This window comes from Lacerta agilis, chromosome 17 (genome assembly GCF_009819535.1).
Source record: "Lacerta agilis isolate rLacAgi1 chromosome 17, rLacAgi1.pri, whole genome shotgun sequence".
In the NCBI taxonomy this organism is placed as follows: Eukaryota; Metazoa; Chordata; class Lepidosauria; order Squamata; family Lacertidae; genus Lacerta; species Lacerta agilis.
Window position 1 is genome coordinate 37,597,874 of NC_046328.1, and position 26,447 is coordinate 37,624,320.

At 48.8% G+C, this 26,447-nt stretch overlaps 1 protein-coding gene across 1 annotated transcript; it reads right to left on the reverse strand.

Moving 5' to 3' along the window:
- Nucleotides 1–2,601: 2,601 nt before the first annotated feature.
- On the reverse strand, nt 2,602–26,167 carry LOC117038927 (semaphorin-7A-like). The gene is made up of 14 exons (XM_033135915.1): nt 25,986–26,167; nt 16,554–16,693; nt 16,010–16,072; nt 14,803–14,898; nt 14,432–14,540; nt 13,135–13,233; nt 11,714–11,853; nt 10,728–10,906; nt 8,607–8,715; nt 7,498–7,702; nt 5,667–5,782; nt 5,215–5,387; nt 4,191–4,246; nt 2,602–3,139 (listed from the first exon to the last, which is right to left on the reverse strand). The coding sequence occupies exons 1-14, from the start codon at nt 26,068–26,070 to the stop codon at nt 2,802–2,804; spliced, it is 1,908 nt and encodes a 635-aa protein (XP_032991806.1). The 5' UTR covers nt 26,071–26,167; the 3' UTR covers nt 2,602–2,801.
- Between the last annotated feature and the right edge of the window lie 280 nt (nt 26,168–26,447).

Below are 26,447 nucleotides of genomic sequence, written 5' to 3' on the forward strand. Positions count from 1 at the left end.
GCCACAGCAGAAGGGAGGAGGAACAGTTGTCATGCATGAGGAAGAGAGGAGATTTTCATTGGGCGCCAGGGGCCGGAGGGCGTGTCGACTCGTCAGAATGCCCTCTTCTCCCGCCGCTGCGAGGAGAAGCCCCGCCCACAAGCTTACCAACGAGTCCTCGACCAATAGGCAGAGCGGTGCTAAGTTTCTGAGGCAACTGGAGGCGGGGTCGTAGTTACTATGAGGGCGGAGGGCGAAAAATTGCAGCAGCCAATTAGGAAGAAGCAAAGAGCCCGAGGGGAAGGGGTGTGAGCGAGGGTGGGGATAGGTGCCTGAGGAGGGGGGGGGATATAAAAAAAACGACCAATAGCCGAGGAAGAAGTCCAGACGGCAACCAATCCCGCGGGTGGGGGGGGGGAGAGGGGCGGGAAGAGAGCATGAACCGTCGTCTTCTCGCGCAGGTGTAACTGTTTAGCATCACAGGGGGCTCAGAAGTGGTCCCATGATGCGCTGCGCCCATAGGAGGCTGCCATTGCTGTCTTCCCATAATGCACTGCGGGGTGGGGAATTGGGCCTTCGGGGTTGCTATGGTTACACACGAAGCTAATGAAATTAAAAAATAAAAATTGTCCAGTAGCACCTTAGGGACCAACTCAGGTGCTACTGGACAATTTTTTATTTTATTTTTTATTTCGACTACGTCAAACCAACACGGCCACCTACCTGAATCTACAAACCAAATGGTTTTGCAATTAGGGCGTGTGGGAGAGTGAGCAGGAAATGAGCTCATCAGTATTATTAGGATTGTGCCAGTCGCCCAACACATAAAATCCCCCTTGCAATTAAAGGTCCCATTCATTTCAATAGGTCTATCCTGAGTATATAGTGTGGCTGGATGCCCAGTGCAGAATAGAAAGAGTTAAAACCACAGCAAGCATTCATTGAATTTATTTACTCATCCCATCTGTAGCTCCCTTTTTTCCCTCCCAAGGTGGCGTTTGTGGTTCTCTCACCCTTGCAACGACCCTGTGAGGTGGGCAGCCCATGTGAACTTCATTGGCTGAAGGGGGATTCGAACCTCGGGTCTTTCCTGGCGCTCTAACCACTGCACCACCCTGGGAACATAGGGTGTTCTGTTCAAAAAATTGTTTTCAAACTTTGCACTTTATTGACAATTTTAAACGTTTTATTTTTTTCTGCAAACCGCTTAAGAGCTTCTATTTACAATCAAGCGGCAGATACATTTTGCTAAATAAAACAAATAGCATCGCTGGAGTCTGTCCTAACACCATCGTCCATGCCGTTTTCCCACAGTGAACCGACCAGAAACCTCTGGGGAGCCCAAAAACAGGCCTCTCCTTGCCCATCTTGCCCAGCAACAGGCATTCAGAGGCATGGCGCCTCTCAACCTAAAATATGAACCCCACCATAGGAATTGTCCAGAAATTGCTTAATCACTTGTTAAAAGCCAATTTCCCCAGTAACTTGTGAGCAGAGCAGAGGCGTAGCATGGAGGGTCTGTGGGGTCTGTCGCCGTGGTTGCAATTTTGTGAGGGGGCGCACCCCATGCACCCGCCCCGGGCATCGCGAGCCGAGCATACGCTCCGCCACTGGGGCAGAGGCGCAGTTATTTTAGGAGCTTCCTAGCTCCTCTCTTTCAATTCCCAATTTTTTGGGGAAAGAGCATGCCGTGATCAACACCACCCAAATGTAGACTTCGTCCCTCTTGTCTTGTGTTTGGTTCACAGTTCATTATGCATTATGAAACCCCAAAACCCTTCTCCACTTTCAGCTGCTCATCAACCTACAGTTGTGTTCCTTCATAACTGGATCCTTCCTCTCACTCTTTTACAGAACCCTCCCGCTGATTTATATATAAATATATATATATAATGCACTAACTGCATGCACTGTTAGGATTGTAAACATTATATAGGCTGGGCCTTGCACACTGACAAACTGGAAAAAGAAGCTAGGAATCATAGGCGTGAGAGTACGATGGCAAAAAGCGTCCAACTTTGACCTTTTTGAGATAATCCGCTTCCGGGTGAATTCAAACACACAGGCAGCTGAGTTCTGGCAGATGTTGACAGCTGTTTTGGCATCCAGCTTATGAAGTAAGGCAGAGGTTTGGCCAACATTTGCTCCAAAATGGCAGTCCAGGCCCAGAAGCTGTTTCGCTACATGTAAATCCCAATTCTTAAGAGTTGGGGCAGGCACCAAAATCAATCCCATGCCTTCTAGCAGTAAAGATTTCACAGACTGTGTAGCTCATGCAACAAGACAAAGCCTTGGGTTATTATGTCCAGAATCTAGAATAGAAATGTAACAATAAAGTGTGGAGTGCATTTCTTTTCATTACTGGAAAATGGCTTGCTTAAAAAAGGAAATAAACTCTGGGTAAACTCTACCCAAGTTGGGAAGGGCCACTGGGGGGGGTTGCGGGGTTGGATTGAGCCAGAGTTTAGTCCAGGATGGCTCAAGAAACATTCTTTCGTTGGTAATCGTACTGGAATGGACAAATCAAACAATCAATGACAAGTTTTGCCTTCCTTGATTCTCCTGCAACTCGCAGCATTTCCTAGTGAAAGGCTATTCTGGAATTGGGAGCCGGGGAATTAATTCTTTTTTTGTGTGTGGGATGAAATGGTGGGCTTGGAGAAAGTTGATGGATGATGGATCCATGTTTGCTGAATTGGGTGATATTTGCCCAATGCTCAAGCATGGGAAGGTGGGTCAGGATAATTTGGCGCCCTTTGTTTCGTTTTCAAAGACAAACGGACAATTAGTTGGCAGTGTGTGAAAGAGATCTGCAACCTGGTCTATAGCAAGAGAATAGTTATGGTGAGGAACAAGATGCCCATAGCCATGACAGCCACGGAGACCTCTGGGATCCGGCCGCTGTTGAGGGTGACTTTGAAGGCCGTGATTTCCTCTTGGTAACCTTCTTCTCTGGAGGTGCACTTAAAGACCCCCTGGTCCATCGGGGTGCTCTCCCCGAAGCGGAGGGTGCAGGACTGCTCGTCCATGGAGCATGGGTACGTCTTGTCATCTTTGACCCACGTGTAGATGGCATGGTGAGACCGCAGAGGGCACGGCAGGTAGATGTAGCCAGTGGGATCTACACTCACTTTCTTGAGAGCCTCCTGAGCTAACTTTTCTTCAAAGGTCAACATTGAAAGAGAGAGAAAGAGAGAAAAGAAGAGGAGAAACAATTTTTAAGTTTGTTTGCAGGTTCAACTAAGACTCCTCCTCCAGAAGGGCCTCAGAAAGTTGCTCTGAAAGGAAGGCAGCCTTCAGTTGGATAAAGGTTCCCATCCTCTGTTCTACAGAATTGGCACCCATGGTGAACTTCACTTACCATCAAGACATTTAACAGAAACCAAGCCTCGCATCACTTAAGGCCAGTGGTACTGCATTGAAACAGCAGTTTATTCCATTTCCCCATTACATTTGAGCTTTCATGTGATGTAAAAGCCACTTAGTGGAAACCTAATGGAATATAGCACGTGCTCAGCATTCATCTCCTTGTTTTCTAATTCCAGAAAAAGCTCATTTTGCAGCCCACTGAACCCAGAAGATTGCAGGAGTAAAGTGACCAAATGTGGGGCAGTATGCTAGCACTCAGTTCTTTCCTGAGGTTTCCATGGAGGAACAGAAGCACACATGTGCAGAAAGGGTGCAAGAGTAGTGGTGTTGTTCAGTGTATCACATCACGCCCACTGGTGTGAATGCAATTTAGCATAAAATGCTGGTATATTGGTCAATAAGCCACGGTTCCATAACACAACAGGTACTGTGTAGAATCACGGAACTGCCAAGTTGAAAGAGACCCCAAAGGTCATTTAGTCCAACACCTTGCCTTGAATGCACCATGAAAGGAACATTAGAAAGCCGGACACAAGCACTAGCATTATAATCAGGAAAACTAATGCAATATTTCCCCCCTCTGAATACAGCCTAGGTCTAGTCCTGCCCTTTGGAATCAGCGGCAGACAGAAGTCTTTGGTAGTTAATTGTTTCAGTCCTTGGGCCAGTTAAACCTGTGTTGGAATTATCTGAGGGTTCAGGGAGAAGAGGATTGGAAGAAACCTCAAGTAAAAAGAAACCCAGGCCTTTTCATTTTCCCATCATCTGTGACCCTTAAAGACAACCCAACCCAGCCGTTCGCATCCACAGGCCTAAAAGGTTTCTATGCTGCGTCGTCTTACCTTCAGCGTTTTCACACATGGAAGCGGTGCTCGATGAATCTAGGTTCTGAAGCAAGCTGTTGAAGGAAACATGAAGGTGTTGGACTAGGTCCCAAGGACTCAGCTACGTTAGTCAAAAAACAACGCTTTGAATGCATGATAAACATGCAGCACCAGGGACTCAGCTACATTGGCACAGAAAAAACGCTTTATATGTTTTGTTTATGCATTCTAACACTGCGACGCCAGATGGCGCTGTGGAGTACTGCTTTTGCCAACATGATTTCTCATACAAAGTTTGCAATGTGTTTAACCAAAACCGTTCTTTGATGTGTTTAGATCTAGCCCTGATAGTGCTGGAGAGCAAAAAAGAATTCTATGCAATTTTTACATAGCGTTCCCCCCCTTTTTTTGTTATAATGATTTAATTTCTGACGTGTTTATAGCGGGTTTTTTCCCTGTGTGTAGATCCACCCAACTCTACAATTCTATGATTTCTATTACCTATCCTGTTCCCCACAGTGGCCAAAGAGAGGTTTCTAAGAAGTGTAAAAGCATCGCATGAAGGCGACAGCTCCACCCCTTGTGTTTGGGGGTTTATTTAGTTCCAAGCATCAGGTACTCAGAGCTACAAATGAACCAGCAGTTAGAATGGATAAATATGTCAATTTTGTTTTCATATCTCCCTTTCCCACGCTGAAGTTCAGCTCTCCACATTTCCATATCAGCTTGTGTTTTTCTTAAAACAAGTCCTCATGAAAATTTAGCAGGGTTTCGGTGCAAATTCTTCCTAATGTACACGTTTTTGGATGCAGTTTTGCCAAACACCCTTGCAAACACCTTCCCCGCCTTCCGCTAGTCTGGAGGGGCCATCCGTTTCAATAGATCAACTTTGAGTATCGTTTAATTGGATACAACGTCACAGGAAAATGCAGCAATTAGACTGAAGCAACATGTGGACTATGGGGAGGAGGTGCTTTGGAAAGTCGATTTAACAGGGTCAGCCACCCCAAAATCCCTTTCCCCTTTTGATTCTGGGCCAGACCTGCCAGTGGCGTTACTGTCTTGGGAGACGGCGGAGCAGGTCTTCTGTTCCCCGTCCCACCCACAATATGGGTCACGGGCCAGGATACACTTCCAGCAGTTTTCCTTGTACTGGTCGCAGTCCGCCAGCAGCAGGCGCACCACCTCGAACTCGGTGCTGGCGTACAGGTGGCCCTGCCAGAGAGAAGATGGATTAGAGCCAAGGGCCGGAGAAAGAAAGGGAAAAAAGAGCTGCCTGCAGGGGATCCCACCCATTGCAAGGAAGAGAGGACCGTTAGATGCTCCCCTAGTTTGGGAAGCTTAAGATGGATCACCGAGAAAGGGATTTTTATTTTATTTTTTATTTTTTTGAAAAAAGCAACCCTGCCAGGCTGTTCTTTTAGTTTTGGGGAGTAAGGCGGGGAGAAAACATTCTTGCACTTGCCCAGCTGTGCCGTTTGTCTGCACTCTTACCGAATCGTCGTCCAGGATCATAGAAGAGACAGGGGCTTCCTTCTTGAAGGGACTCAGCTCAGCAACAATCACCGTCTGGTCTTTGCTTCTCAGCACCTTGTGGATCTTCCCTTTTGCTGCGGCACCGAGAGAAGGAGAGGCGGAAGTTGTGTCAGACCAGTGTTCCATCTACCTCAGTCCTGTCTGCATTGACCAGCAGTGGCCCTCTGGGGTTTCCAGGCAGGAATTTCTCCCAGCCTTACCTGGAAATGCCAGGGATTGAATTTGGGACCTTAGTTGTCGGTTTCCTCCTCCTCAGCATCCGACCACATTCACTCTGTGCATTTAAAGCACCACAATACCACCTTAACCAGTTGTGGCTTGCTGCCCCAAAGAAACCTGGGAGCTGTAGTTTGTTAAGGATGCTGAGAGTTGTTAAGAGACCCCTATTCTCCTTGTACTATTGGCAGAGTCATTCACCAATCAATACCTCTTCCCAGGGAACTCTGGGAATTGTTGCTTCATGAGGGGAACATTTGGGGGAGGGGTCTCCTAACAACTCTCAGCACCATTAAGAAACTACAGCTCCCACAATTCTTTGGGGGAAAGCCACAACTGTTTAAAGGTACAGCATAGCGCTTTTAAAGTATGGTGTGAACATGGCCTCAGTTTTACCTTTCTGGAAGTTGGCAGGGAGGAAGATGGAGACAAGATTAGAGTTAGCTGACGCCGCCCGGTCGTTGGCTCTGGCTGCACCCACTGTTTGGGCTCCCTGCAGTACCAATGACCATCAGCCACCGCTGCTACCGTAAGCAAGTTCAAATTCAAATTTGCCTTTCCGCTGAGGTGGAGCTTTGGTGCTGACAATTGTTATAAGAATTCTAAGGTCTCAAATATAAAATAAATGTCCACAAATGTACAAGGCAAACACATACATAAGTATAAAAACCACGTGTCTGAAATAGTACCGGAGAGCAATCCTGAAGCCATTTTGACTCTCCCAGATCGACCTCAAATATTTCTCTGCAAGGAGGAAGGGAACTGGAAAAGCTTTCAAATTGTCTTTTGACTACAAGGGCTTACACCTCCCTTTTCAAATGCAGTCTGGCAAGTATCTGTTAAGCTGAGCACACTATCAATATGCTTAAGAGATTCAGGAACCAAGTATTTTCCATCTCAAAGGAATGGCCAGGCTACCCAGAAAATGGCATTATCAGGTATCCTGGCAGACAAGAGAGAAGCAATGCTCTCAAATTTCTGCTGGAGACTGCCTCCTTTTGTATGATGTGTATGTATGATGTTTTGGGGGGTGTTCTTGGGCTACAGGGTGGGCTATTTCAAAAGTCTATTTAGGGGCTTGCACACCATTCTTCAGGGTTCTCCTCCCTCTTGTGGGGACCCTGCTGCAACAGTTTATTTCCTTTAAAATAGATCAGGCTTACTAGCCGCTTTGCCTCTCTATATACTGTATATTCTGGCGTATAAGACGACTTTTTAATCCGGGAAAATCTTCTCAAAAGTCGGGGGTCGTCTTATACGCCGGGTGGAGAATCTGTGGTCGAGTATATCTCAAACTCTATATTTTAACTGGAAAAGTTGGGGGTCGTCTTATACGCCCAGTCGTCTTATACGTCGGAAAATACGGTACTCTGGTTGGCCTCTGTTCTTTTTCTCCTACCAATAGGGAACCCACTTAAGGACTCTATAGGCGCTTTGGAATACCCCATAAGGGAACAGGAGCAGTTTTTTCTTACAGCACAATGATCTGCACGGACAAGCAGTTTCACAAAGCAAGAGTGCGATGCCAGAAGGGTGGCCTCCCCTCCGTGGCCCCCAGCCACGCCAAGCTCACCTGTTCCCAGGAAGAGGACATCGTGGGAGATGCCGGCAGCATCCTGCACACTATCCACCACCACCTGAGTGTACGTGTCATTGTTCTGGAGGATGTAGAGGGGGTGCTCTTCATCCGGGTAGATGACCGAGTCTATTTCGGGGTGGTCCTTAATGAAGGTTAGGGTAGCTTTGGGCAACGGAGGGTGACCATCTGGTGGCACACACTGAGCAGGAGGAGAGAAAGGTAGACGGGGATAAGTCGGTGCATGTGCAGGAGAAATGAACAGGTAAAGGGACCCCTGACCATTAGGTCCAGTTGCGGACAACTCTGGGGTTGCGGCGTTCATCTCGCTTTACTGGCTGAGGGAGCCGGCGTACAGCTTCCGAGTCATGTGGCCAGCATGACTAAGCCGCTTCTGGCGAACCAGAGCAGCGCACGGAAATGCCGTTTAGCTTCCCGCCGGAGTGGTACCTATTTATCTACTTCCACTGTGTGTGTCAGGGATTGCTCTTCCCTTGGATGTTGCTCATGAGTAATGACAAGCCTTCTGGTAAGCTAAAACTATTTATTGTCCATAATGAAATTACAGAGTCCCTGGAGCACGACTGCTCAGTTAGTTTCAGGTTCTCGGAGTGGCGAGCTTTCGTGCCCGCGCCAACAAAGCCAACGGCTCGGCACTCCAAAATGACGTCTGCGTCTCCTCCTTCCCCCCCTTTTCTCCTCTTCCTGTCTGAGACTGACCGCTCTTGGTCTTTGCCCTGCCACCCCGGAGCCTGACATCTCCGCCTCTTCCGGAGACGTTTCCTGATGGGGGCTTGAGCTGAGAGATGAATCTGTGGAGATTATGGGTGGCTGTTCTCTATAACCCAGTGACTCCCCTTCCCTGGAGGAATCGCTATCTTTTCTCCCAGCTCTAGCTTGCTCCTCTGTCTCTCCCTGCTCCTCCCGAGTAGTCCCTCTATCCCTGACAGTGTGCTTTCGAACTGCTAGGTTGGCAGGAGCAGGGACTGAGCAATGGGAGCTCACCCTGTTGCAGGGATTCGAACCGCCGACCTTCTGATCGGCAAGCCCTAGGCTCTGTGTTCCTGCTTTTTTTAAAAAAACCAGAGGCCCAGGAGTGACCTTACCATGCCGGGTCTGGGCACAGGGATGGGTCCCGTGACCCCTTTGAACTTCGAAGTCTTGAAAATGGAGCTGATCCGGTTCATCGAGTACGAACAGACAGCAGACGAACCCCTAAGGAGGGAAAAAACAAAAAACACTGGTGTGATGTCAGTATTACAGCCGACTGACCGTTCCAGAAAGCACAAAATAACAAATGCAAAATCACAGCCTCAGTTTCTCTCCTCAGTGAATACTCCTGCCATGAAGACATTTTGTCAAAAGCAACTTCTGCCGGCTGTCAGGGTCTGTGAAGCGCAACAGTGGAAATGGCATTAAAAAAATCTGACTAAATTATTGTGGAATTAAAAGAAATCTGGAATTTATTTATTTCAGGAATAAGTAGCACACAAATTATGGGCCTCTAAAGGACAGGAAGATTCAGGCCATTTTTACTCAGTTGTGGTGGTATTTTATTCCATATAGTTTCATTTCAGATTTACAGGTGCATCACCCATGCTGTCTAGAGAAATATGGGTGTCATGATTTTAGATTGGGTGTTATCATTCAATATGTTTAGGCTTTGCATGCCCTTGCCTTTAGTTAGATGTATTATTGATTTTTTATTACCTGTCCTCCTGGCTCTATAATAATTTGAAAATTTTTGTTTTTTTAAAAAAAGAAGAAGAAAGGGTGGCAAGTTAGGAACAATCGTAGCAGGTCTAAGAGTTATTACGACAACGTGTAAATATTGCCACCTCTTCACTCCTCAAGATACTTGGAAGGGCTTCTAAGAATTGATCAGGAAGTTGTCTCACAATAAGGGGATAAATCATGTGTTCTTTAGCCCCCTGATAAAATCTGCCTTTTTAGGAGCCTTTTTCAAGCTCTGTATCATTGGCTCCCAAACATTTTGGGGGCCCCTTGGTTGGATAGACTAGTCCCCAGTGCTCTTTACTCTATAAAAAGCATTACATGTATTCAGAACAGCAGTTTTGCACGACCTACTAAGGAAGATAACACCGTAGCATTTGAAACAGTAACAGTTAAATGCACATTTATTCAAAGCCAAGTCAAAACAATTTAGTTTAATCAATTCAACAAAATCGAGGAACTTGATCTGACGCTCTCAGGTTTTCAAAGCCTGATTGTCACTTGCACCCCCAGCAACCCCCAGCTGCTGCCCCTTGCCCTCCCCCATGGTAAATCCACCCCCCACAGGGGGCGCTACCACCCATTTTGGGAACCACTGCTCTAAATGATGGAAAGGAGACCACCTCTCTGTTGGGATTTTTATTTATCCTCTGCTGCTGCAGCAGGACTGTTCTGATTAGTATAAATCACATGAGTGTCTGAGAGAGTGTGGGAATGGAAGTCTATCTTATCTCTTCCGTCTAAGTATTGTTATTGTGCTTTAGTTTCACTTCTGCCGTGTCGCAGTTCTGTACTCTTGTTTGGAGAACACAGACGCAGAAATGGAGTCTCTGTATATAGACTGTAAATAAAGTAGTTTAGAACTACAGGTGAGTCTTTCTTCTTGCTGCGTGATGCTAGAAGACCTGTGTGCTCTTTTCATAAAGAAAGGGTCACAGATTACTGGCGCTCTGGACTGAAGGGATGTTCCAGCCAGAGAGGGCCACCAGGAGGATGATCCGGAGTCTTGGGAGTTCGTCGTCTGCCCCAGAGCGTTTTTCCAACACTCTCCAGGGCTGTCTTAAGCATATGCGGCACGGGGTGCAAAGAACCACCTGCCCCCGGAGATTGCCCAGTCCCAGGCGTGCAGGAGGGAGGAGGCAGCTGGCCGCCTCAGTGTCTCGCTGGCTCAGTCACCCCCGAACTTGTGGCACAGAGCCACCTGCAGCAGAAGAGCCCACCACAGCGCTCCGACTGATGGGTGGGCTCTTCTCCAAACTCAACTCTTGGGCCCCAGACTCTTGGCCTGACGCCCTTGAGAACCCGGCGCCCAGGTGCCCCGCATCCCTAGCGCCTATGGGTAAGACGGCCTGTAGCTCTCCACGAAGCGAACTTTGCCAAATCTGTTGCACAGGACCTCGGAGGGTAGAAATCTTATAGCACGCTTAATGCTACTTAGGTAGGCTCGCCTTGATACTGGAGCTGGGTTGAATCCTGCCCTGCCCTTAACTCACCACGCACTGGAGAAGACGCCATACAGCACAGTCTCGCCCTGGCCGCCCTCCTTCCTGGAGACGAAGGCGTCCCGGAGGCGGTGGAAGCGCATGGGCTCCGTGGGGTGTCCACACACCAGCCTCGCCTTGAGGAAGGTGCTCCAGGAATCCGTCATGACAGGCCTGCCGCCTTGGTCCACCTGGAAGGACAGAAGACCTGATGTCATAGATGGGCGAGAGGACGAGGGAGGCACCAGCTGGAGAAGAAGACTCAGAGCTCGGGGAGGGGTGGTGGGACAACAACAGGTGGTCACTGGGAGCAGACTGGGAGGAGGTGGACGAGGTAACAGGGTTTGGTGAGCAGGAGGAGGCTGTGTCAGAGAGAAGCCCAAACTTCGAGGCAGAAGCAGAGGCTGGAGGGGAGTGGGGCCAGGAGACAGAGGCCAGCTGGTGAAGAAGCGAGGACAGACCCTCCAAGTGTCTCTATTTTCCAGGGACAGTCCGGGATTTACAGAATCCTGGTTTCTGATTTGATCCTGGAATGTCCCGTTTTTTCTTAGGACATCCCTATTTTCATCAGAGAAATGTTTGGAGGCTATGCCAAGGACTCTCCCCCCTCCTGCTGTCACCAGGTCTCCCAGAAGAGGGCTGAAGAGGGCAGAGCAGAGAGAGACAATGCAAGGGAGTCTCAGAATGCTTGGGAGGGACCCGGGGGGAGGAACAGACCTTCGCAACTGTGGGAATGCGGGGAGCTTCAGTCCCCGTAACTGCCTCATAGAGGCAAGTTCTACTGGGATGAGTTGCTCTGCTCACTAGGCCTGGCCTCCTGCGCTGTCTTGTCTCTTTGAATAAAAAGTTAGCTTCACTGGCACCGTGCGAGTTATTACTGACCTGCTCCTGGCACTTCTCTATGGGGCCTTCCAGGTGCTGGTGGGACTACACCCCCCCCCCGAGCCCCATCCCTCCAGGTGGAAACCTCTTCCCAGACGTCGCTGCCTCGCTCTAACCTTGCAGACACGCCCGAGCCCAGCTTTGTAAGGCTCCTCGTCCAGCCCGGCCGACTGGTTGACCTCATTGTAGAAGAAGAAGATTTCGTCTTTGCTCTGGTCCTTCTCCGCCAGCAGGGCGGCGCCAACAAACTCCGCTCCTGCTGGGGCGGGAAAGAATTGAAACGGTACGGCTGGTATTTAGGACCTGTGCTCGGAAAAACACACACAAGAGGAGCCCTTCTCAAGGGATAGACTGGATCTACATATGGAGGCCCCAAAATATTTTTCTGGTTTTCCTCCTCTAAAAGCCCTGTTTTTTTGAGGATCAGCTAAATGTTTTGCAGCTTTTTTTGCAAAGTGGGAAAAGCAAAGCTCCTTTTGCAAAGGGGGAAAAGCAAAGAGGAAAAGCTCTGTTTTTATGGGGTTCAACTCACATTTCTGCAGCTTCTAAAGGAAAGGGAGCCTTTTCTAAGATTTCCAGACAGATAATCTAATCAGCCAGTCACATGTCGCTGGGGAAACAAACAACCTCCCTCTGCAGCACTTTCAACAATGGAGGGCGGGGCTGAAAGGGAGGAGCAGGGGACTCTGATCTCTCTCCCGATCTCTTGCTGATCAGCTGCTGAGCGGGGACCTTTCAACACCCCCTTTTCTCTTTGTAAAATAAAAAGCATGATCCTCTTTTGGCCCCATGGCAATTCAGCTCCAGGGACCACCATTCGCTCCATAAGACGCACAGATATTTCCCCTTACTTTTTAGGAGGAAAAAAGTGCGTCTTATGGAGCGAAAAATACGGTAGGTACCTTCCCCCCATTGATGGGCGGTTGTTGGGTGCCATTTTGTGGCCCTGCCCCATTTCCTGCCCCCTTAAACAGGGCAGCCGTTTTGTGCTACACCAAGCCTCCACGGCAACCATTTGGTGATTTGCCCAAACACTCGCAGTACTTCCTCAGAATTACAAAAGGCCAGAGACCCCAATGGGGTTATCGTTATCCACTCCCAGCCTTCATTACTTGCAGGCAATGCTCTATTTATTTTAATGTATTTATTTCACAGGGTTTCCATACCGCCCAATGACCCCAAACCTCTGAGCCGTTTATCTAAAATATTCATTAAAATGCCGATAAAAGCAAATGTTCCAAAACGTGCCATTTGACGCACATGGCTTCTCCCCTGCAGAAGTGCCGTGAGAATTGTAGTTTGCCCCTCACAGAGCTATGCTTCCCAGCACCCTTAACATACTATAGCTCCCAGGATTCTTTGGGGGGTAAGTCACATGCTTTAATTGCGTGGTCTGTAAGCTGCCCCTGGTTGATCCAAAAATTAACCAAAATATAAGTAAAAACCAGGAGTTTTAAGACATATACAAAGGGATGGGAGAGAGAGAGAGAGAGAGAGAGAGAGAGAGAGAGAGAGAGAGAGAGAGAGAGAGTCTTACGGGGCAGCCAGCTGTTTTCTGTCTTCAGCCCCCTTTTCCTCCCATAGCTTCTCTGGATACTGCTCTTTTCCCCAGACAATGCAGAATAAAGGGTGTCTTCTGAAATTGGAACATGCCGGGGAAGAAAAAAATGTGAGTCGCTGTATGGGAAACAACCTGGAAGATATTGTCACGAGGAGATAGGGTGGCATGTCTTGGAGTTCTCCCCATATCCTAGCCACGCCCCAAACTTAATTTATTGATGTGTGGGTCTTCACTTTAAGGAAGGAAAGCTTGGCTGTTTGACCACACATGTTGCTAAATAAGACCAAGCTCTCTATAAAAGGCAGGCATTGGGGATGGGAGATGGGAGACAGACCCAGGGTTAGTGTTATGCACTGAGCTGAATCCTAGAACAATAGGATCCAGAATGCAGCAGCCTGATTGGTCCGAGAACAATAGGATCCAGAATGCAGCAGCCTGATTGGTCCTAGAACAATAGGATCCAGAATGAAGCAGCCTGATTGGTCCGAGAACAATAGGATGCAGAATGCAGCAGCCTGATTGGTCCTAGAACAATAGGATCCAGAATGCAGCAGTCTGATTGGTCTGCAGGAGCCACCCAATCCAGCTCCAGGTGGAAGTGAATCAGCGACCTGATTGGCCTGCAAAAGCAGCCAATCAGGCTCCTGGAGGAAGTGAATCCGCAACCTGATTGGCCTACAGGAGTACAGGCACACTTCATGCACACGAAAGTGCATAACAAGAACAAACTTAGTTGGTCTCTAAGGTGCTACTGGAAGGATTTTTTGATTTTATATTTTGTTTTGACTATGGCAGACCAACGCGGCTACCTCCTTTTATTTAAAATGCATCTCTGGGTTATTTGTGAGGCACAGGAATTCATTCATTCCCCCCTCAAAAAATATAGTCCCCCCCCGCAAGGTCTGAGGGACAGTGGACCGGCCCCCTGCCGAAAAAGTTTGCTGACCGCTGGTATATAGGGTGCCTACATTCTGCAAGTGCAAATGGCTTTAGATACCTATTAGGTCCATCAATTACCCTATGGCATACTGGTATATTCAACACAAAAAACAGTGACAATTTGTTGTTGACCAACGACAGCTGGGCATATAAAGGGCCCCATTACCTTCAGTAGCTCAGGGCCTCATCAAACCTAAATCCGGCCCTGCCTTTGTGAACCAGGGCTACCCAAGACATTTCGCCACTTGAGGCAAAGCAGAACATTTGAAACCCAAAATCTGAGCAGAACAAAACCACCCAAGGAGATCCCTCTGCGCCTTTCCTTACTCCGTACCTACAGTGATGACCACGGCGTTTTGGGATGGTGATGCCGGGGAGATGTTTTCCCCTGAGGCGGTGATATTCCGGCCTTGCTTGTCCGTTTGAAAAGTCGTGGTGTTGACCTTGGAGAAAGCGACAAAAAAGGAAAATGAATGCTTTTTGATATATCGACTGAACTCGTGGCCTCTCGATTCTCATGTGACTTCCTGCCACGTTTTAAAAAATTGTTTTAACAGATAATTTCATTGCTTTATTCTTTTGCAAACTGCTCTGAGGGTAGATTTCCCCACCCACCCCCATCAAACAATATATAATTTTTATGAAATGAAAATAGGCAAAACACCTGCAGATTCCACCCACCACTCCGATATTTATCAAGCTCACCAGAAACCAGCACTTGGGAGAAGCAGCGTTGGTTCCACAGACCATCATTTTGTTGTCCAGCTTCTCAATCACTTGGATGAAATTATCGCAGTCCTCCTACGAGGAAAGGTGATGGGGAGGGGAGAGGAAACACACAGAAGCATATTTATTTGTTTTAATATTTGTGACCCACACTTCCATGGCGTCCTCAAGGTAGTTTCAATAAATGGATCCATCAATATTTGTAAAACATAAAACATCAAGAAAGCAGCAATGCACAGTATATTGGTTAGAGCAGGCTACAGCTCTACTCTGTTAAAAAGTGAGCTGTGCTCCACTGTGAATTTAAAAATTGCCGCTGTTTCTCTTGGAGGGAAGTCATAGGGAAATACCTTTGTTCCTCAAGCCCCCCCCCCCCTTGCCATTGATAACCTCATGCTGCTGGAAAACAGGAGTTTGCACACACACACACACACACATGAAATATTTACACTTAACATTTTCAGTGCAATAAATGCAATTTTTAAAAAAAAACCAAGAGAAAAACTTTCTACTAGGAAATAGGGAAGGGGGATACAGAAACAGAGAAGAAATAAAGATATATATATATATATATATATATATATATATATATATACACACACACACACACACACACACACACACACACACACACACATATATATGGGTTAAAATAATATATTACCAATGAGCATGAGTTGATTAACCATGCCCTCCTTGCCACAAGGGGGTGCCAACTATTTAATTCCATGCAGCCTTTCTAGCCCTAAGGGCTGGGTGGGTTATACGGCAAAATGCATATGTATACAACCATCCTACCAAACAGGCGCCCAGAGTGGCTGTGGAGGTGCTGATCCCAGGAGATTTACACAATGCTCTGTGCCTGCTGTTGGCTTAACATTTGTGAAGGGTCCTCAGCAAAGCTGGAGGCCGGGAGTTCTGCCAGGGTGGCATCTAAAAGATGCATTGCGCAGACTGAGAGCTGGGTCAGTGACAGCTTGATAGGGCCAGCTGGGATCCTTTTGGCTCCTTGCATCGTCACATGACTCCTGCTGGCGCTGCAGTACCCCCTCCAGCCACTGATGGCGCTGCAGCACAAGTGGGGCAGGAAGTTGAGACACCCCACCCACCCATAGTCCTGCCCCACTTAGGAAACATTTTGTAGACCACTGATCCAGGTCCCCACAACTCCCTCCTTCCTCCTTACCCACGCTGCTTTGGGCTTGCTTTTACAGTCCTTTTCCGCCTTCTCATCAGCCTTCAGGGGGACCTGGAGCAAGGAGAGAGACCCTGGTGAGGAAACTGGAGGACACCAACCCTATGCCCCCATGAAAACTAGGAGGCTATTTTGCCCGTGCTGGTCCCGGGATGCAGCTCACGAGAAGAGGACATCAGGATAGGAACCCAGGAATTTGACTGAGTCGGAAGTTTGTTTACAATGACTGGGAGTATCTCCAGGGTTTCGGAATAGGGAGATTCCCAGCCCTGCCTGGGGAAGCCAGGGATTGAACCTGCCAAGTTCTGTAACCAAAACAAGAGCTCTACAGCTGAACTACATCCATTCCCTGGTTGTTCGTTTCAGCACCACGGACACCTCCTAGGGAGAAACTTGCTCCAGCAATGGTTGAAAGTAACCCAAGCCCTTCATGAATTTGTGTAGCCCTCTTTTAAAACCATTCAGATTCCTGGCAATCAGTTCCTCCTGTGGAAGCGAGTTCCACAGATTAACAGTGCCGCCTGAAGCTCAATACCTCTTTCGGTGTGACTTCAGAGTCCGTAAACGTCAACAGCAACAGCCTCCCCCGGCCTCCGACGAGGACCTGGTTGGAGCCGGGCTCATGGAACATGGCCGCCGGTCGCTCATGTTCACTGAAATTGAACCTCTGGGCATCTGAAAGGAGAGGGGATCATATTGGTCATTGTCAAACACCCACCATCCGTTTCACTTTTCAGATATTTGTATCCCGCTTTTCAAAACACAGCTTTCTCAAGGCAGCTCACAATGAACGTGGAACCATTTCAAAATACCAAACCTCCATATCTAAAATGTTCAAAATTAACAGAATAGCATGAACTAGACCAGCAAATCAACATAGCATTCATTCATCATGCTATTCTCAGCTACAGCAACAGTAGACTAGCATTCGGATCAAGGGATATCATAGTAATGCTCTGTTCTGCCTTGGTTAGACCCTACCTGGAACACTGTGCTTAGTTCTGGTCGCCCCAATTTAAGAAGGATGTCGACAAGGTGGAACCTGTACAGAGGAGGGTTTGAAAACCAAGCCTTATGAGGAACGGTTGAAGGAGCTGGGTATGTTTAGCCTAGCACAGGTAGGATGGCCACTGTCAGGGATGCTTTAGTTGAGGATTCCTACATTGCAGGGGGTTGGACTAGATGACCCTCGCGGTCCCTTCCAGTTCTACAATTCTATGATCACCATCGACTTTAAAATCGCCTTCTAAACCACCGCCCCAAGGTGATTTGCGCAAATGGTAACTAAAAAACAGTTTAAAACAACCAATACATTTGGAACAGGGCTAAAACCCTAACAAGACACATTTGTCCAGCTAGGAAAGTCTGTTGGAACCAAATTGCCTTCAGATGTTTCTGGAAAGTGCAGATCTAGTGGGCTGCTGTCCTGTCTCGGCAGGAATGCTATTCTGCAGAAACAGGGGCAGCTCCAATGAAGGCCCTGCTCAGAGTTTCTACGGAGCAGGCTTCGGAGATCTTTGCAACTTGCAGGAAAGACTCTTCCATGAACCTCAGCGATCTTCTGGGCATGCAAGGGATAAAGCAGTCTTTCGAAATGTTAACGTCCTGTCCTCACCAGCATGGGGGTTTGGAGCCTGAATGGAACTGGGCTCCTTGGAGGAAGGGGGCGTGCGTGTAGAGGAGCTGTCTGGTTGCATAGAGTGAAGATTTGCATTTGTTGCTCCGCCCCCCTCTGTTCTGCCACCTGGCACGTGGCCCCCAGACAGGCTGCCCGGAAGGGAATGCGGCCCTCAGACAGGAAAAAAGATTCTGCTTTCTCTCTTCAGGGAGAGTAAACGGGAACTGGCTTCCACTTAAGCGCACGTATAATGGAACAAGCTCCATTCTGCTGCCTCATCTGTCCAGGCGAGCTCCTCTTCCAGGGCGGCGATATTAATGGAGTGAATGCATAATACATCAGCTTAAAAAGTAAAACAAAAGGCAGAGGAGATCACTGAAACCAAGAGCGGCAGTGAGCTCTTTACAAAAATATAAAATTAAAAATAAACCCGTCCTGTTTCAATTACACCCCATGAGCAGGGCTGGAGAAGGGGACCTGGGGGGGCACCCTTGGCCCTGAGCCTGAGATTCCCCATCACGGATTGATCTTATATCCTATCCATCCGTCTATGGAGACTGGTGCCCATTGGGGCAGGTTGGGCGGAAGGCAAGGAGCCCGGCAGTAGGTGGCGCCAGAGAGCCAATGGCAGGCAGGAACCCACCAATTCTAAACAAAATAAAAAATAAAAAAATTCCTTCCAGTAGCACCTTTTGTTGTTGTTCAGTCGTTCAGTCGTGTCCGACTCTTCGTGACCCCGTGGACCAGAGCACGCCAAGCACCCCTATCCTTCACTGCCTCCCGCAGTTTGGCCAAACTCATGCCAGTCGCTTCAAGAACACTGTCCAACCATCTCAACCTCTGCCGTCCCCTTCTCCTTGTGCCCTCCATCTTTCCAACATCAGGGAGTTTTCTCTTCTCATGAGGTGGCCAAGTACTGGAGACTCAACTCAGGATCTGCCCTTCCAGTGAGCACTCACGGCTGATTTCTTTAAGGATGGAGAAGTTTGATCTTTTTTGCAGTCCATGGGACTCTCAAGAGTCTCCTCCAGCACCACAATTCAAAACCATCAATTCTTCAGCGATCAGTCTTCTTTATGGTCCAGTTCTCACTTCCATACATCACTACTGGGAAAACCATAGCTTTAACTATACGGACCTTGTCGGCAAGGTGAGTCTCTGCTTTTTAAGATGTAGCACCTTAGAGACCAACTAAGTTTGTTCTTGGTATGAGCTTTCGTGTGCATGCACACTTACCAAGAACAAACTTAGTTGGTCTTTAGGTGCTACTGGAAGGATTTTTTTTTTTAAAAAATTAATTATTATTTTGTTTGACTATGGCAGACCAACACGGCTACTACCTGTAACCACCAATTCTAGTTTTGCATCTTTCTTCCTCCTCCTGAAAAGTGCAAAGCTGGGGGGGGGGGAGGAGGAGGAAGCCCAACCCCCCGGTTGTGAGCAGGCAGGCCATTGGGGAGCTGCCTGGGGGCAGAGTGAGGCCGCTGGGGCCCTGCGCTATTCACCCTGATGGACCAGCCTCTCCACCGGCATACCCAGAACATCCTTTTCAAGTCCCTAGCAAATATGGTCTGAAGCTCAACATCAAAAAAACTAAGATCATGGCCACTGGTCCCATCACCTCCTGGCAAATAGAAGGGGAGAAATGGAGGCAGTGAGAGATTTCACTTTCTTGGGTTCCATGATCACTGCAGATGGTGACAGCAGTCACGAAATTAGAAGACAGCCTGCTTCTTGGGAGAAAAGCAATGACAAACCTAGACAGCATCTTAAAAAGCAGAGACATCACCCTGCCGACAAAAGTCCGTATAGTTAAAGTGATCATTTTCCCAGTAGTGATGTATGGAAGTGAGAGCTGGACCATAAAGAAGGCTGATTGCCGAAGAATTGATGCTTTTGAATTATGGTGCTAGAGGAGACTCTTGAGAGTCCCATGGACTGCAAAAAGATCAAACCAATCCATCCTTAAAGAAATCAGCCGTGAGTGCTCACTGGAAGGACAGATCCAGAAGTTGAGGCTCCAGTACTTTGGCCACCTCATGAGAAGAGAAGACTTCCTGGAAAAGACCCTGATGATGGGAAAGATGGAGGGCAGAAGGAGAAGGGGACGACAGAGGACGAGATGGTTGGACAGTGTTCTCGGAGCGACCAACCTGAGTCTGACCAAACTGTGCAAGGCAGTGGAAGATAGGAGTGACTGGTGTGCTCTGGTCCATGGGGTCACAAAGAGTCGGACATGACTAAATGACTAAACAGTGTGAGAGCCAGTGTGGTGTAGTGGTTAAGAGCGGTAGACTCGTAATCTGGGGAACCGGGTTCGTGTCTCCGCTCCTCCACATGCAGCTGCTGGGTGACCTTGGGCTTGTCACACTTCTCTGAAGTCTCTCAGCCCCACTCACCTCACAGAGTGTTTTTTTTGTGGGGGAGGAAGGGAAAGGAGAATGTTAGCCGCTTTGAGACTCCTTCGGGTAGTGAAAAGTGGGATATCAATCCAAATCCAAACAACAACAACAAAAACAACAACAAGCAAACTGCCCTGCTCAACGTTTAAACCCGGGGTTCCCAAAGTGAGTGGTATTGCCCCTTGGAGGGTGGGTGAAATTACCTAGGGGGCGCTAAGAGGCAAGGGGGAGGTACTGGGGGTGTAAATGACCACCAGATTCCGAAAGTTGGCATCACCGAGGACATTCATTGAATCAATTAATCTGAACAGTATGATTACATTGCAATTGATCGTTACTGTTTCAAATGTGATCGTGTTATTATCGTGCAAACTGCTATTATGAATAGTGCTTTTTTTACAGGGGAAGGGACATTAGGGGTGGGTTTATGGAGCAAAGGTTTGGGGGCCACTGATTCTTGCAATGCCGTGGGTTGGACTAGATCCCTCCTGATCCCTCCCAGCTCTGCGGTTCTATAATCCATGCTTCAGACCTCCCTAGCTCCTTTGCCCTGTGCTAACATTGCAGCGGGGTTGAGGAGCGGGGGAGAGCATTTATGGGGAATTCCCCCAAGGTCACTCTTGGCTGGAAACTGTCCGTCATCCACAAATGGAGGCATTGAACTGGGGAAGCCGGAATGGGCATTCAAAGGGCAGGAAAGCAGAGCATCCCACCTGGTCCCTGAGACTCTCTCTCTCTCTCTCTCTCTCTCTCTCTCTCTCTCTCTCTTGTTGCAGAATGCTGGTCCAACCCACAGCCTGTCCTCTCTGGGGCTTTCCTAACAAATGTGTCGTGATAAGAAGGAGCCTGCAATTTGGGTCTGCGAGGGCGAGCCCTGCGGGTGGTAAGCGCATATCGGAGAATGAATCTGGGGCGTTGTTTTGTGTTCCCTGCTCCTCCTCTCGCAGCTCACATCTCTGTTTTTATCCGCACTGCAGAGAGTGCCAAGTCTAGCCTGACCCAGTCTATAAAATCTCCTCCTCCGCCGTTTCTCTGCAAAAGAAGCCTCCTCCTGTTTTTGGAAGAGAGCGGCTGTCTTGCTGGCACGGGGCCAGGCCCTGCAATCTCAGGTGTGGCACTGCCTCTGGTGCCAAGGAGGGGAGGAGATGCCCAGGTCTCAGGTATGCCTGAAAGCAGCACTATCTGGCCTGGGAAACCTCGGAGTGTGCAGGGATCCCCTGAGGAGGTACAGAGTGCCTCTCCTACCTTCTTCAAAGCGTTGATCTAGAAAAACCTGGCCTGCAGAGAATCTCTGAGGACGTGCAGAGTGCATCCTTCTGCTGTCAAGGGGACAGACACCTGCTTGCCCTCCTCAAAGGCCATTTATTCCTACTTACTAGACATTGCTTAGATTCCAGGAGGCAGGACAGGGGTGGGGGGTGGGTCTAGACCCCCAATTGTGCCAGTTCCTAGATAGCTATGGAATTTGGAGGCATGATTTGGCAAAAGCCAGAAAGCCAGGAAAGCTGGGGGAGAGGGGGCAGCATCGGGGGTTTTAATGGCTGTTAGCCATGAAGACCTCCACGGAGCCTCCAGATGCAGAGGCAGTCTACCTGTAGCAATGCGGCAGGGGAAGGCTGTTGCCATTTTGGCCTACCGGAGGGCTTCACAGGAGCGTCTGAAAGGCCTTCGTGGGGAACTGGTCTAGGCCAGGCCCCCTTAGATGGACCCCCCCACAGGGTTATTCCTGCTAGCCGTGGTCGTTGAGAACGGAACCCCCATTTACAAAGGCAGTCTACCCCTCTTCATTAGGGGACAGGGAGAGCCTCACCATGCATCGGAAAGGAAGAGAGCTGGTGGTTTCAGACCTCATGGGTGGGCTTCCCTTAGTCTGACACATCGGGGCTGTCCTTATGTGTGTCCCCCCCCCCAAATAAAGACCCTGTGTGGTGTAGTCGCTAGAGTGTCAGACTAGGACCTGGGAGAGTCCAGGGTTCAAATCCCCGCTCATCCATGAAGCCCACTGGGAGTGACCTTAGGGGCCAGTCGCTGCCTCTCAGCCTAACCTACCAGATGGGTGGGGTATAAATAATAAATTATTGTTATTATTATTATTACTACCTCGCAGGGCTGCTGTGGGGATTGAATGAGGAGGAGAACCACGTGTGCCGCTTTGAGCTCCGAAAAAGGCGGAACATAAATGCAACAACAAGAAATAAATAAAAGCCAAAGCGTTCGACCACTGTTTGTGCATTCGAGGCCTTAGCCCCAGAGTAAAACAAACAAAGAAACAAAAACATCCCAGCCTGAGTGAAAACGAGAAAGAGCCCTGCTGGGCAGGCCCGACGTCCAGGCTCCTGTTCTCACAGCAGCCAAATGCCACCCCCCGGTTACCTAGAAGTCCAGATAGACTGCCTCTGGACCTGGAGGTTCCACAAGAACCTCAGAAGAGCCTGGGTGCTGGATCAGGCCCAGAGGGGCCCATCTAGTCCAGCATCCTGTTCTCCCAGCAGCCAACCAGGTGCCCCAATGGGAAGGCCCCCGAGCATGACCCGGGCACAAGAACCCCTCTGTCCGTTTGTGGTTCTCAGAGTCCAACAGAGGAGGGCGAACATAGCCATTGTGGCTGGTAGCAAACGACAGGCTTCTCCTCCGTGGATTTGCCTCGTCCCTCTATTAAAGGCCCCCAGGGTTGGGTGGCTGCCACTGCCCCTTGTGCTAAGCCGATTCATTCGCTGCCAAAATGGCCTGTTTAGCTTGCCTTATGCCCTTGGTCTATCTAGCTCAGTATTGTCCACACTGACTTGCAGTGCCTCTCTGGGGTTTCAAACGGAGGGTTTCTCCCGGGCATTGAACCCGGGACCGTCTGCAAGCGAAGCGGATTGCTCTAGCAGCTGAGCTGGGCCACTTCCTTCCCCTAAAACAACAACCACCCAAGGTCCCAGTCCTCATGCTTGTTTAAAGAGGAATGCAGAAAGCCATCTTATTCAAGCCAGGCTCCATCCTGCTCAGTATTGCCTGCACTGACTGGCAGCAGCTCTTTGGGTTTTTAGAGGGAGAGGGGCGGAGATTGAAAGTGGGGCCAAGCAGATGTTCTGCCCCAGAGCCGCTGCTCCGCCCAAACAACATCAAGATGAAACTTCTGGATCTACAGCTGGAAGAGGTTTGTGCTTCTCCAAACCACGCATCTGTGAATCACAAGGGTGAGATAAGCCAAGAGGCCGTTTGCCATCCGCCCCAGATGTCTATGGGTCCAGGGAAAATTGTGGGGGTCTTGGATTAGGGATGTAGGAAACCCAGCTCCTACCAGATCAGACTATTTGTCTGTCTGGAGAAGGTTTGTCGGCTCTGAGTGACGGCATCTTTCCAGGATCTGAGGCAGGGGGAAAACAAAATCCACTTTCATCTGCTAACCTGATTTTATTTTATTTTTTAACTGGAGATGCCGGGGAGTGAACCTGGGGTCTTCTGCAGATGCTCTACCCCTGAACTACGGTTCCCCCAGCAAGTTCTGCTGAAATCATTCAACAGAAGTGGAAGTCAGTCTCACGATGACACAGCCCTCTCTCCCTTCTCTGAAACGAGACTCCTGCCTCTGAAGTTTAAATGATTTTAATTGCAAATATGGATGTTTCAATAATTATAAAATGCACAGTCCATTAGGAAGGTATATATGTATCTTGAAAGGCAACAATGGCACTTCGTAAACAAACAATTAGGCTTCGGACACACCCTATATTTTGAGCCCAATGCTGGGAACTGTAGTTTAAGGGTGCAGGGAACTGCAGCTTGGTGAGCGGTCAGCTACAGTTCCCAGGATTCTCGAGTGGCGGGAAGTCATGTGATTTAAATTCAGGGGGTGGAGGTAGACTTCGTCCCTGCTGTACGCAATGGTGATGCTTAATCCTAGGATCACCCGGAGAAGCTCGCAAACAAGTTTGGTCCCTAATCGTTTGTACTGCAGCATCCCTGATTGTCTATCACCGGCATAGGCAACCTCGGCCCTCCAGATGTTTTGGGACTGCAACTCCCATGATCCCTAGCTAACAAGACCAGTGGTCAGGGATGATGGGAATTGTAGTCTCAAAACATCTGGAGGGCCAAGGTTGCCTATGCCCGGTCTATCACCACCGATTTACAGAGTTCAAAGCACTCGTCACTATGATGTCTCATGTTTAGACTCCTTTAGGCTTTTGCCACTGAGCTCATGGCTCAGTAGAGGGTCAGAGGAAGCATTACTTCACCTAGCTCAGTATTGCCTACACTGACTGGCAGCAGCTCTCCAGGGTTTCAGGTGGGGGTGGGGGTGGGATCTTTCCAAGCCCTACCTAGAGATGCCAGGGCTTGAACCTGGGACCTTCTGCAAGCCAGGCAGATGCCCTACCACTGAGGGATGTGCCTTCCCTGCTCCAGACTAGTAAGGACCACACCTGAAAGCTGGAAAAGTGATTTAAGGAAGGTGTTCATTCCAAATCTTCCAACCAACCCTAGATACGTTTCTAAAAAAACCCAAAAACCTGTCATCATCTTATGTAATATTCGAAGCCTGTCGGGCCTCCCTCTCCGTGCTGCTTTGGAAACCCAGGGTTCTAGCTGCTCAGATAGACTGCGCCTGCTCAGGAAGCTCCGGTGCAAATCGATAAAAGAAACCCCACCCCTCACTGCTGTCTAGTGACACACGCACATCGCCCGCCTTTCATCTCTGCTATGGCAGCAAGATTATCTGCCTGGATGTCAGATCTGTCCCCCTCCCCAGACAGCTGCATCACACGGCAAGCAAGAAAGATGTGCTCCACTCGGTCTGGAAAAAACAAAATGTATTGACCCAAGGAACGGGCAGATGGCATTATAATTGCCTTGGGAGGGGTGCACTTGGAATGCACTTTGCTGTGTCATGCTGTAGCCACCAAAGGGAGGTTAATTAATAATAATAATAATAATAATAATAATAATAATAATAATAATAATAATTGCCTTTGCTGCCCCATCCTGTGACCTGGCTGCTTTCCTTGGAAGTTGCTGACTGGCTTCATCCAAAACAGACTTTTGTCTGGAGTGATCTGGCAACGGGGGTATCGAAGTTCTGAGTTGGCTCATTGGCAGAACACCTGCCTTGCATGCAGAAGGCCCCGGGTTCAATCCCCAGAGAGGCATCACCCCCTGGAAGGGCTGGGAAAGACTTCTGGTCTGGAACCCGGGAGAGCAGCTGCCAGTCAGTGTTGGCAATGCTGAGCTCAAGAGACCAGCTTCTCATGTGTTGCCTCCGGCGCTAAGCGTCCTCAGAGTGGACCCAATGGGTCTACTCTGAGTAGATGGAGCTGCCCACCCTGCCCACAAGTGAAATCCCTCACTGTCAGACTTTGAGATCAAGAGATGAAAACAAGCAGGTTGATCGGCCTCAGAGGGACTGAGCCAGACCCGGTCCTCCCTGACCCTCTCCAAAATGTGCTTAATGATAAACAGGTTTCCTTGGCAACCGCCTCCTCCTCCTCCTCCAACATGCCTCTGTGCAAAAGGAATGCATAACATCTTAGGTTATATATCTGTTTTTCTACCGAGTATCTCAAAGCTGGTTTGGGGGACACACACACCCAGAAATGGACCCTGACCATGAAAGGATCAGCAGACCCCCAATTTTCAGGCTGGTGGGGTGAGCCCCTCCAGCCTCCCCAACAAACGCAGAGCGACCACTTAGGATGTCCTGAACTCCTCTCTGCAAATCTGCAAATAGTTTCTCATGCAGAACAGAAGCAATTCTAACCTGTTCTTGTTTCCAATCTCCCGCAACTACCATGCATTAAATAAATTTAAAATCTATCGTATATGCGCCCCTCCCCCCTTTTTTTGAGGGGAGGGAGTGTTTCTGGCTAGATCATCTAAGATGAATGCAAGATTGGCTTTTAAAAAGAAAGAAAGAAATTACAAGCACTATTATAATAAAAAATTAGTCCTCTCCCAACCAGCTCACCTTGCAGATTCAGCTTGAGCCTGGGCACCTTTTGGGAGGAGGCGAGGCAGAGGATGGAGAGCAGGTAAAAACGGAGGCCTCTCATCTTTTTTGGGGGGGTGGGTGTCTGTGTGGGGAGGAAGAGAGAATGCCTGCTCCCCAAGGATGGATGTCTGCAGCAAGGAAAAACTCCACAGGCGCTGTTTTTCTTTTTCCTCCTGCTTCTGTCAAGAGCCGAGTGCTCTCCTCCGAGCTCTCGCTATCCTGATTTATAGCCCCTTCAAAATAAATAAATAACTAAATCCCCACCAACCCGGCAGAGGAGAAACAAACGTCAGCATGGAGAGGGGGGAAAAAAACATGACCAACCATCTGCCCCCCCCCCTGTTTTAAGTCGCAGGCGAAAGGGAACTGCACAGCAAAGGGATCTGCAAGGTGGCGCGGGGGGGGGGGGGGAAGGAAAATGGGGAGGAGAAATCCAAT

What these genes read in the sequence shown, in the direction of transcription:
- LOC117038927 (XM_033135915.1), bottom strand. Translation starts at nt 26,070, where the DNA reads ATGAGAGGCCTCCGTTTTTACCTGCTCTCCATCCTCTGCCTCGCCTCC. An exon ending in CTGTGCCCAGACCCGGCATG is followed by an intron (nt 7,703 to 8,606) that starts GTAAGGTCACTC and finishes CCTCCTGCTCAG; the next exon opens with TGTGTGCCACCAGATGGTCA. An exon ending in TGATCCTGGACGACGATTCG is followed by an intron (nt 5,388 to 5,666) that starts GTAAGAGTGCAG and finishes TCTCTCTGGCAG; the next exon opens with GGCCACCTGTACGCCAGCAC.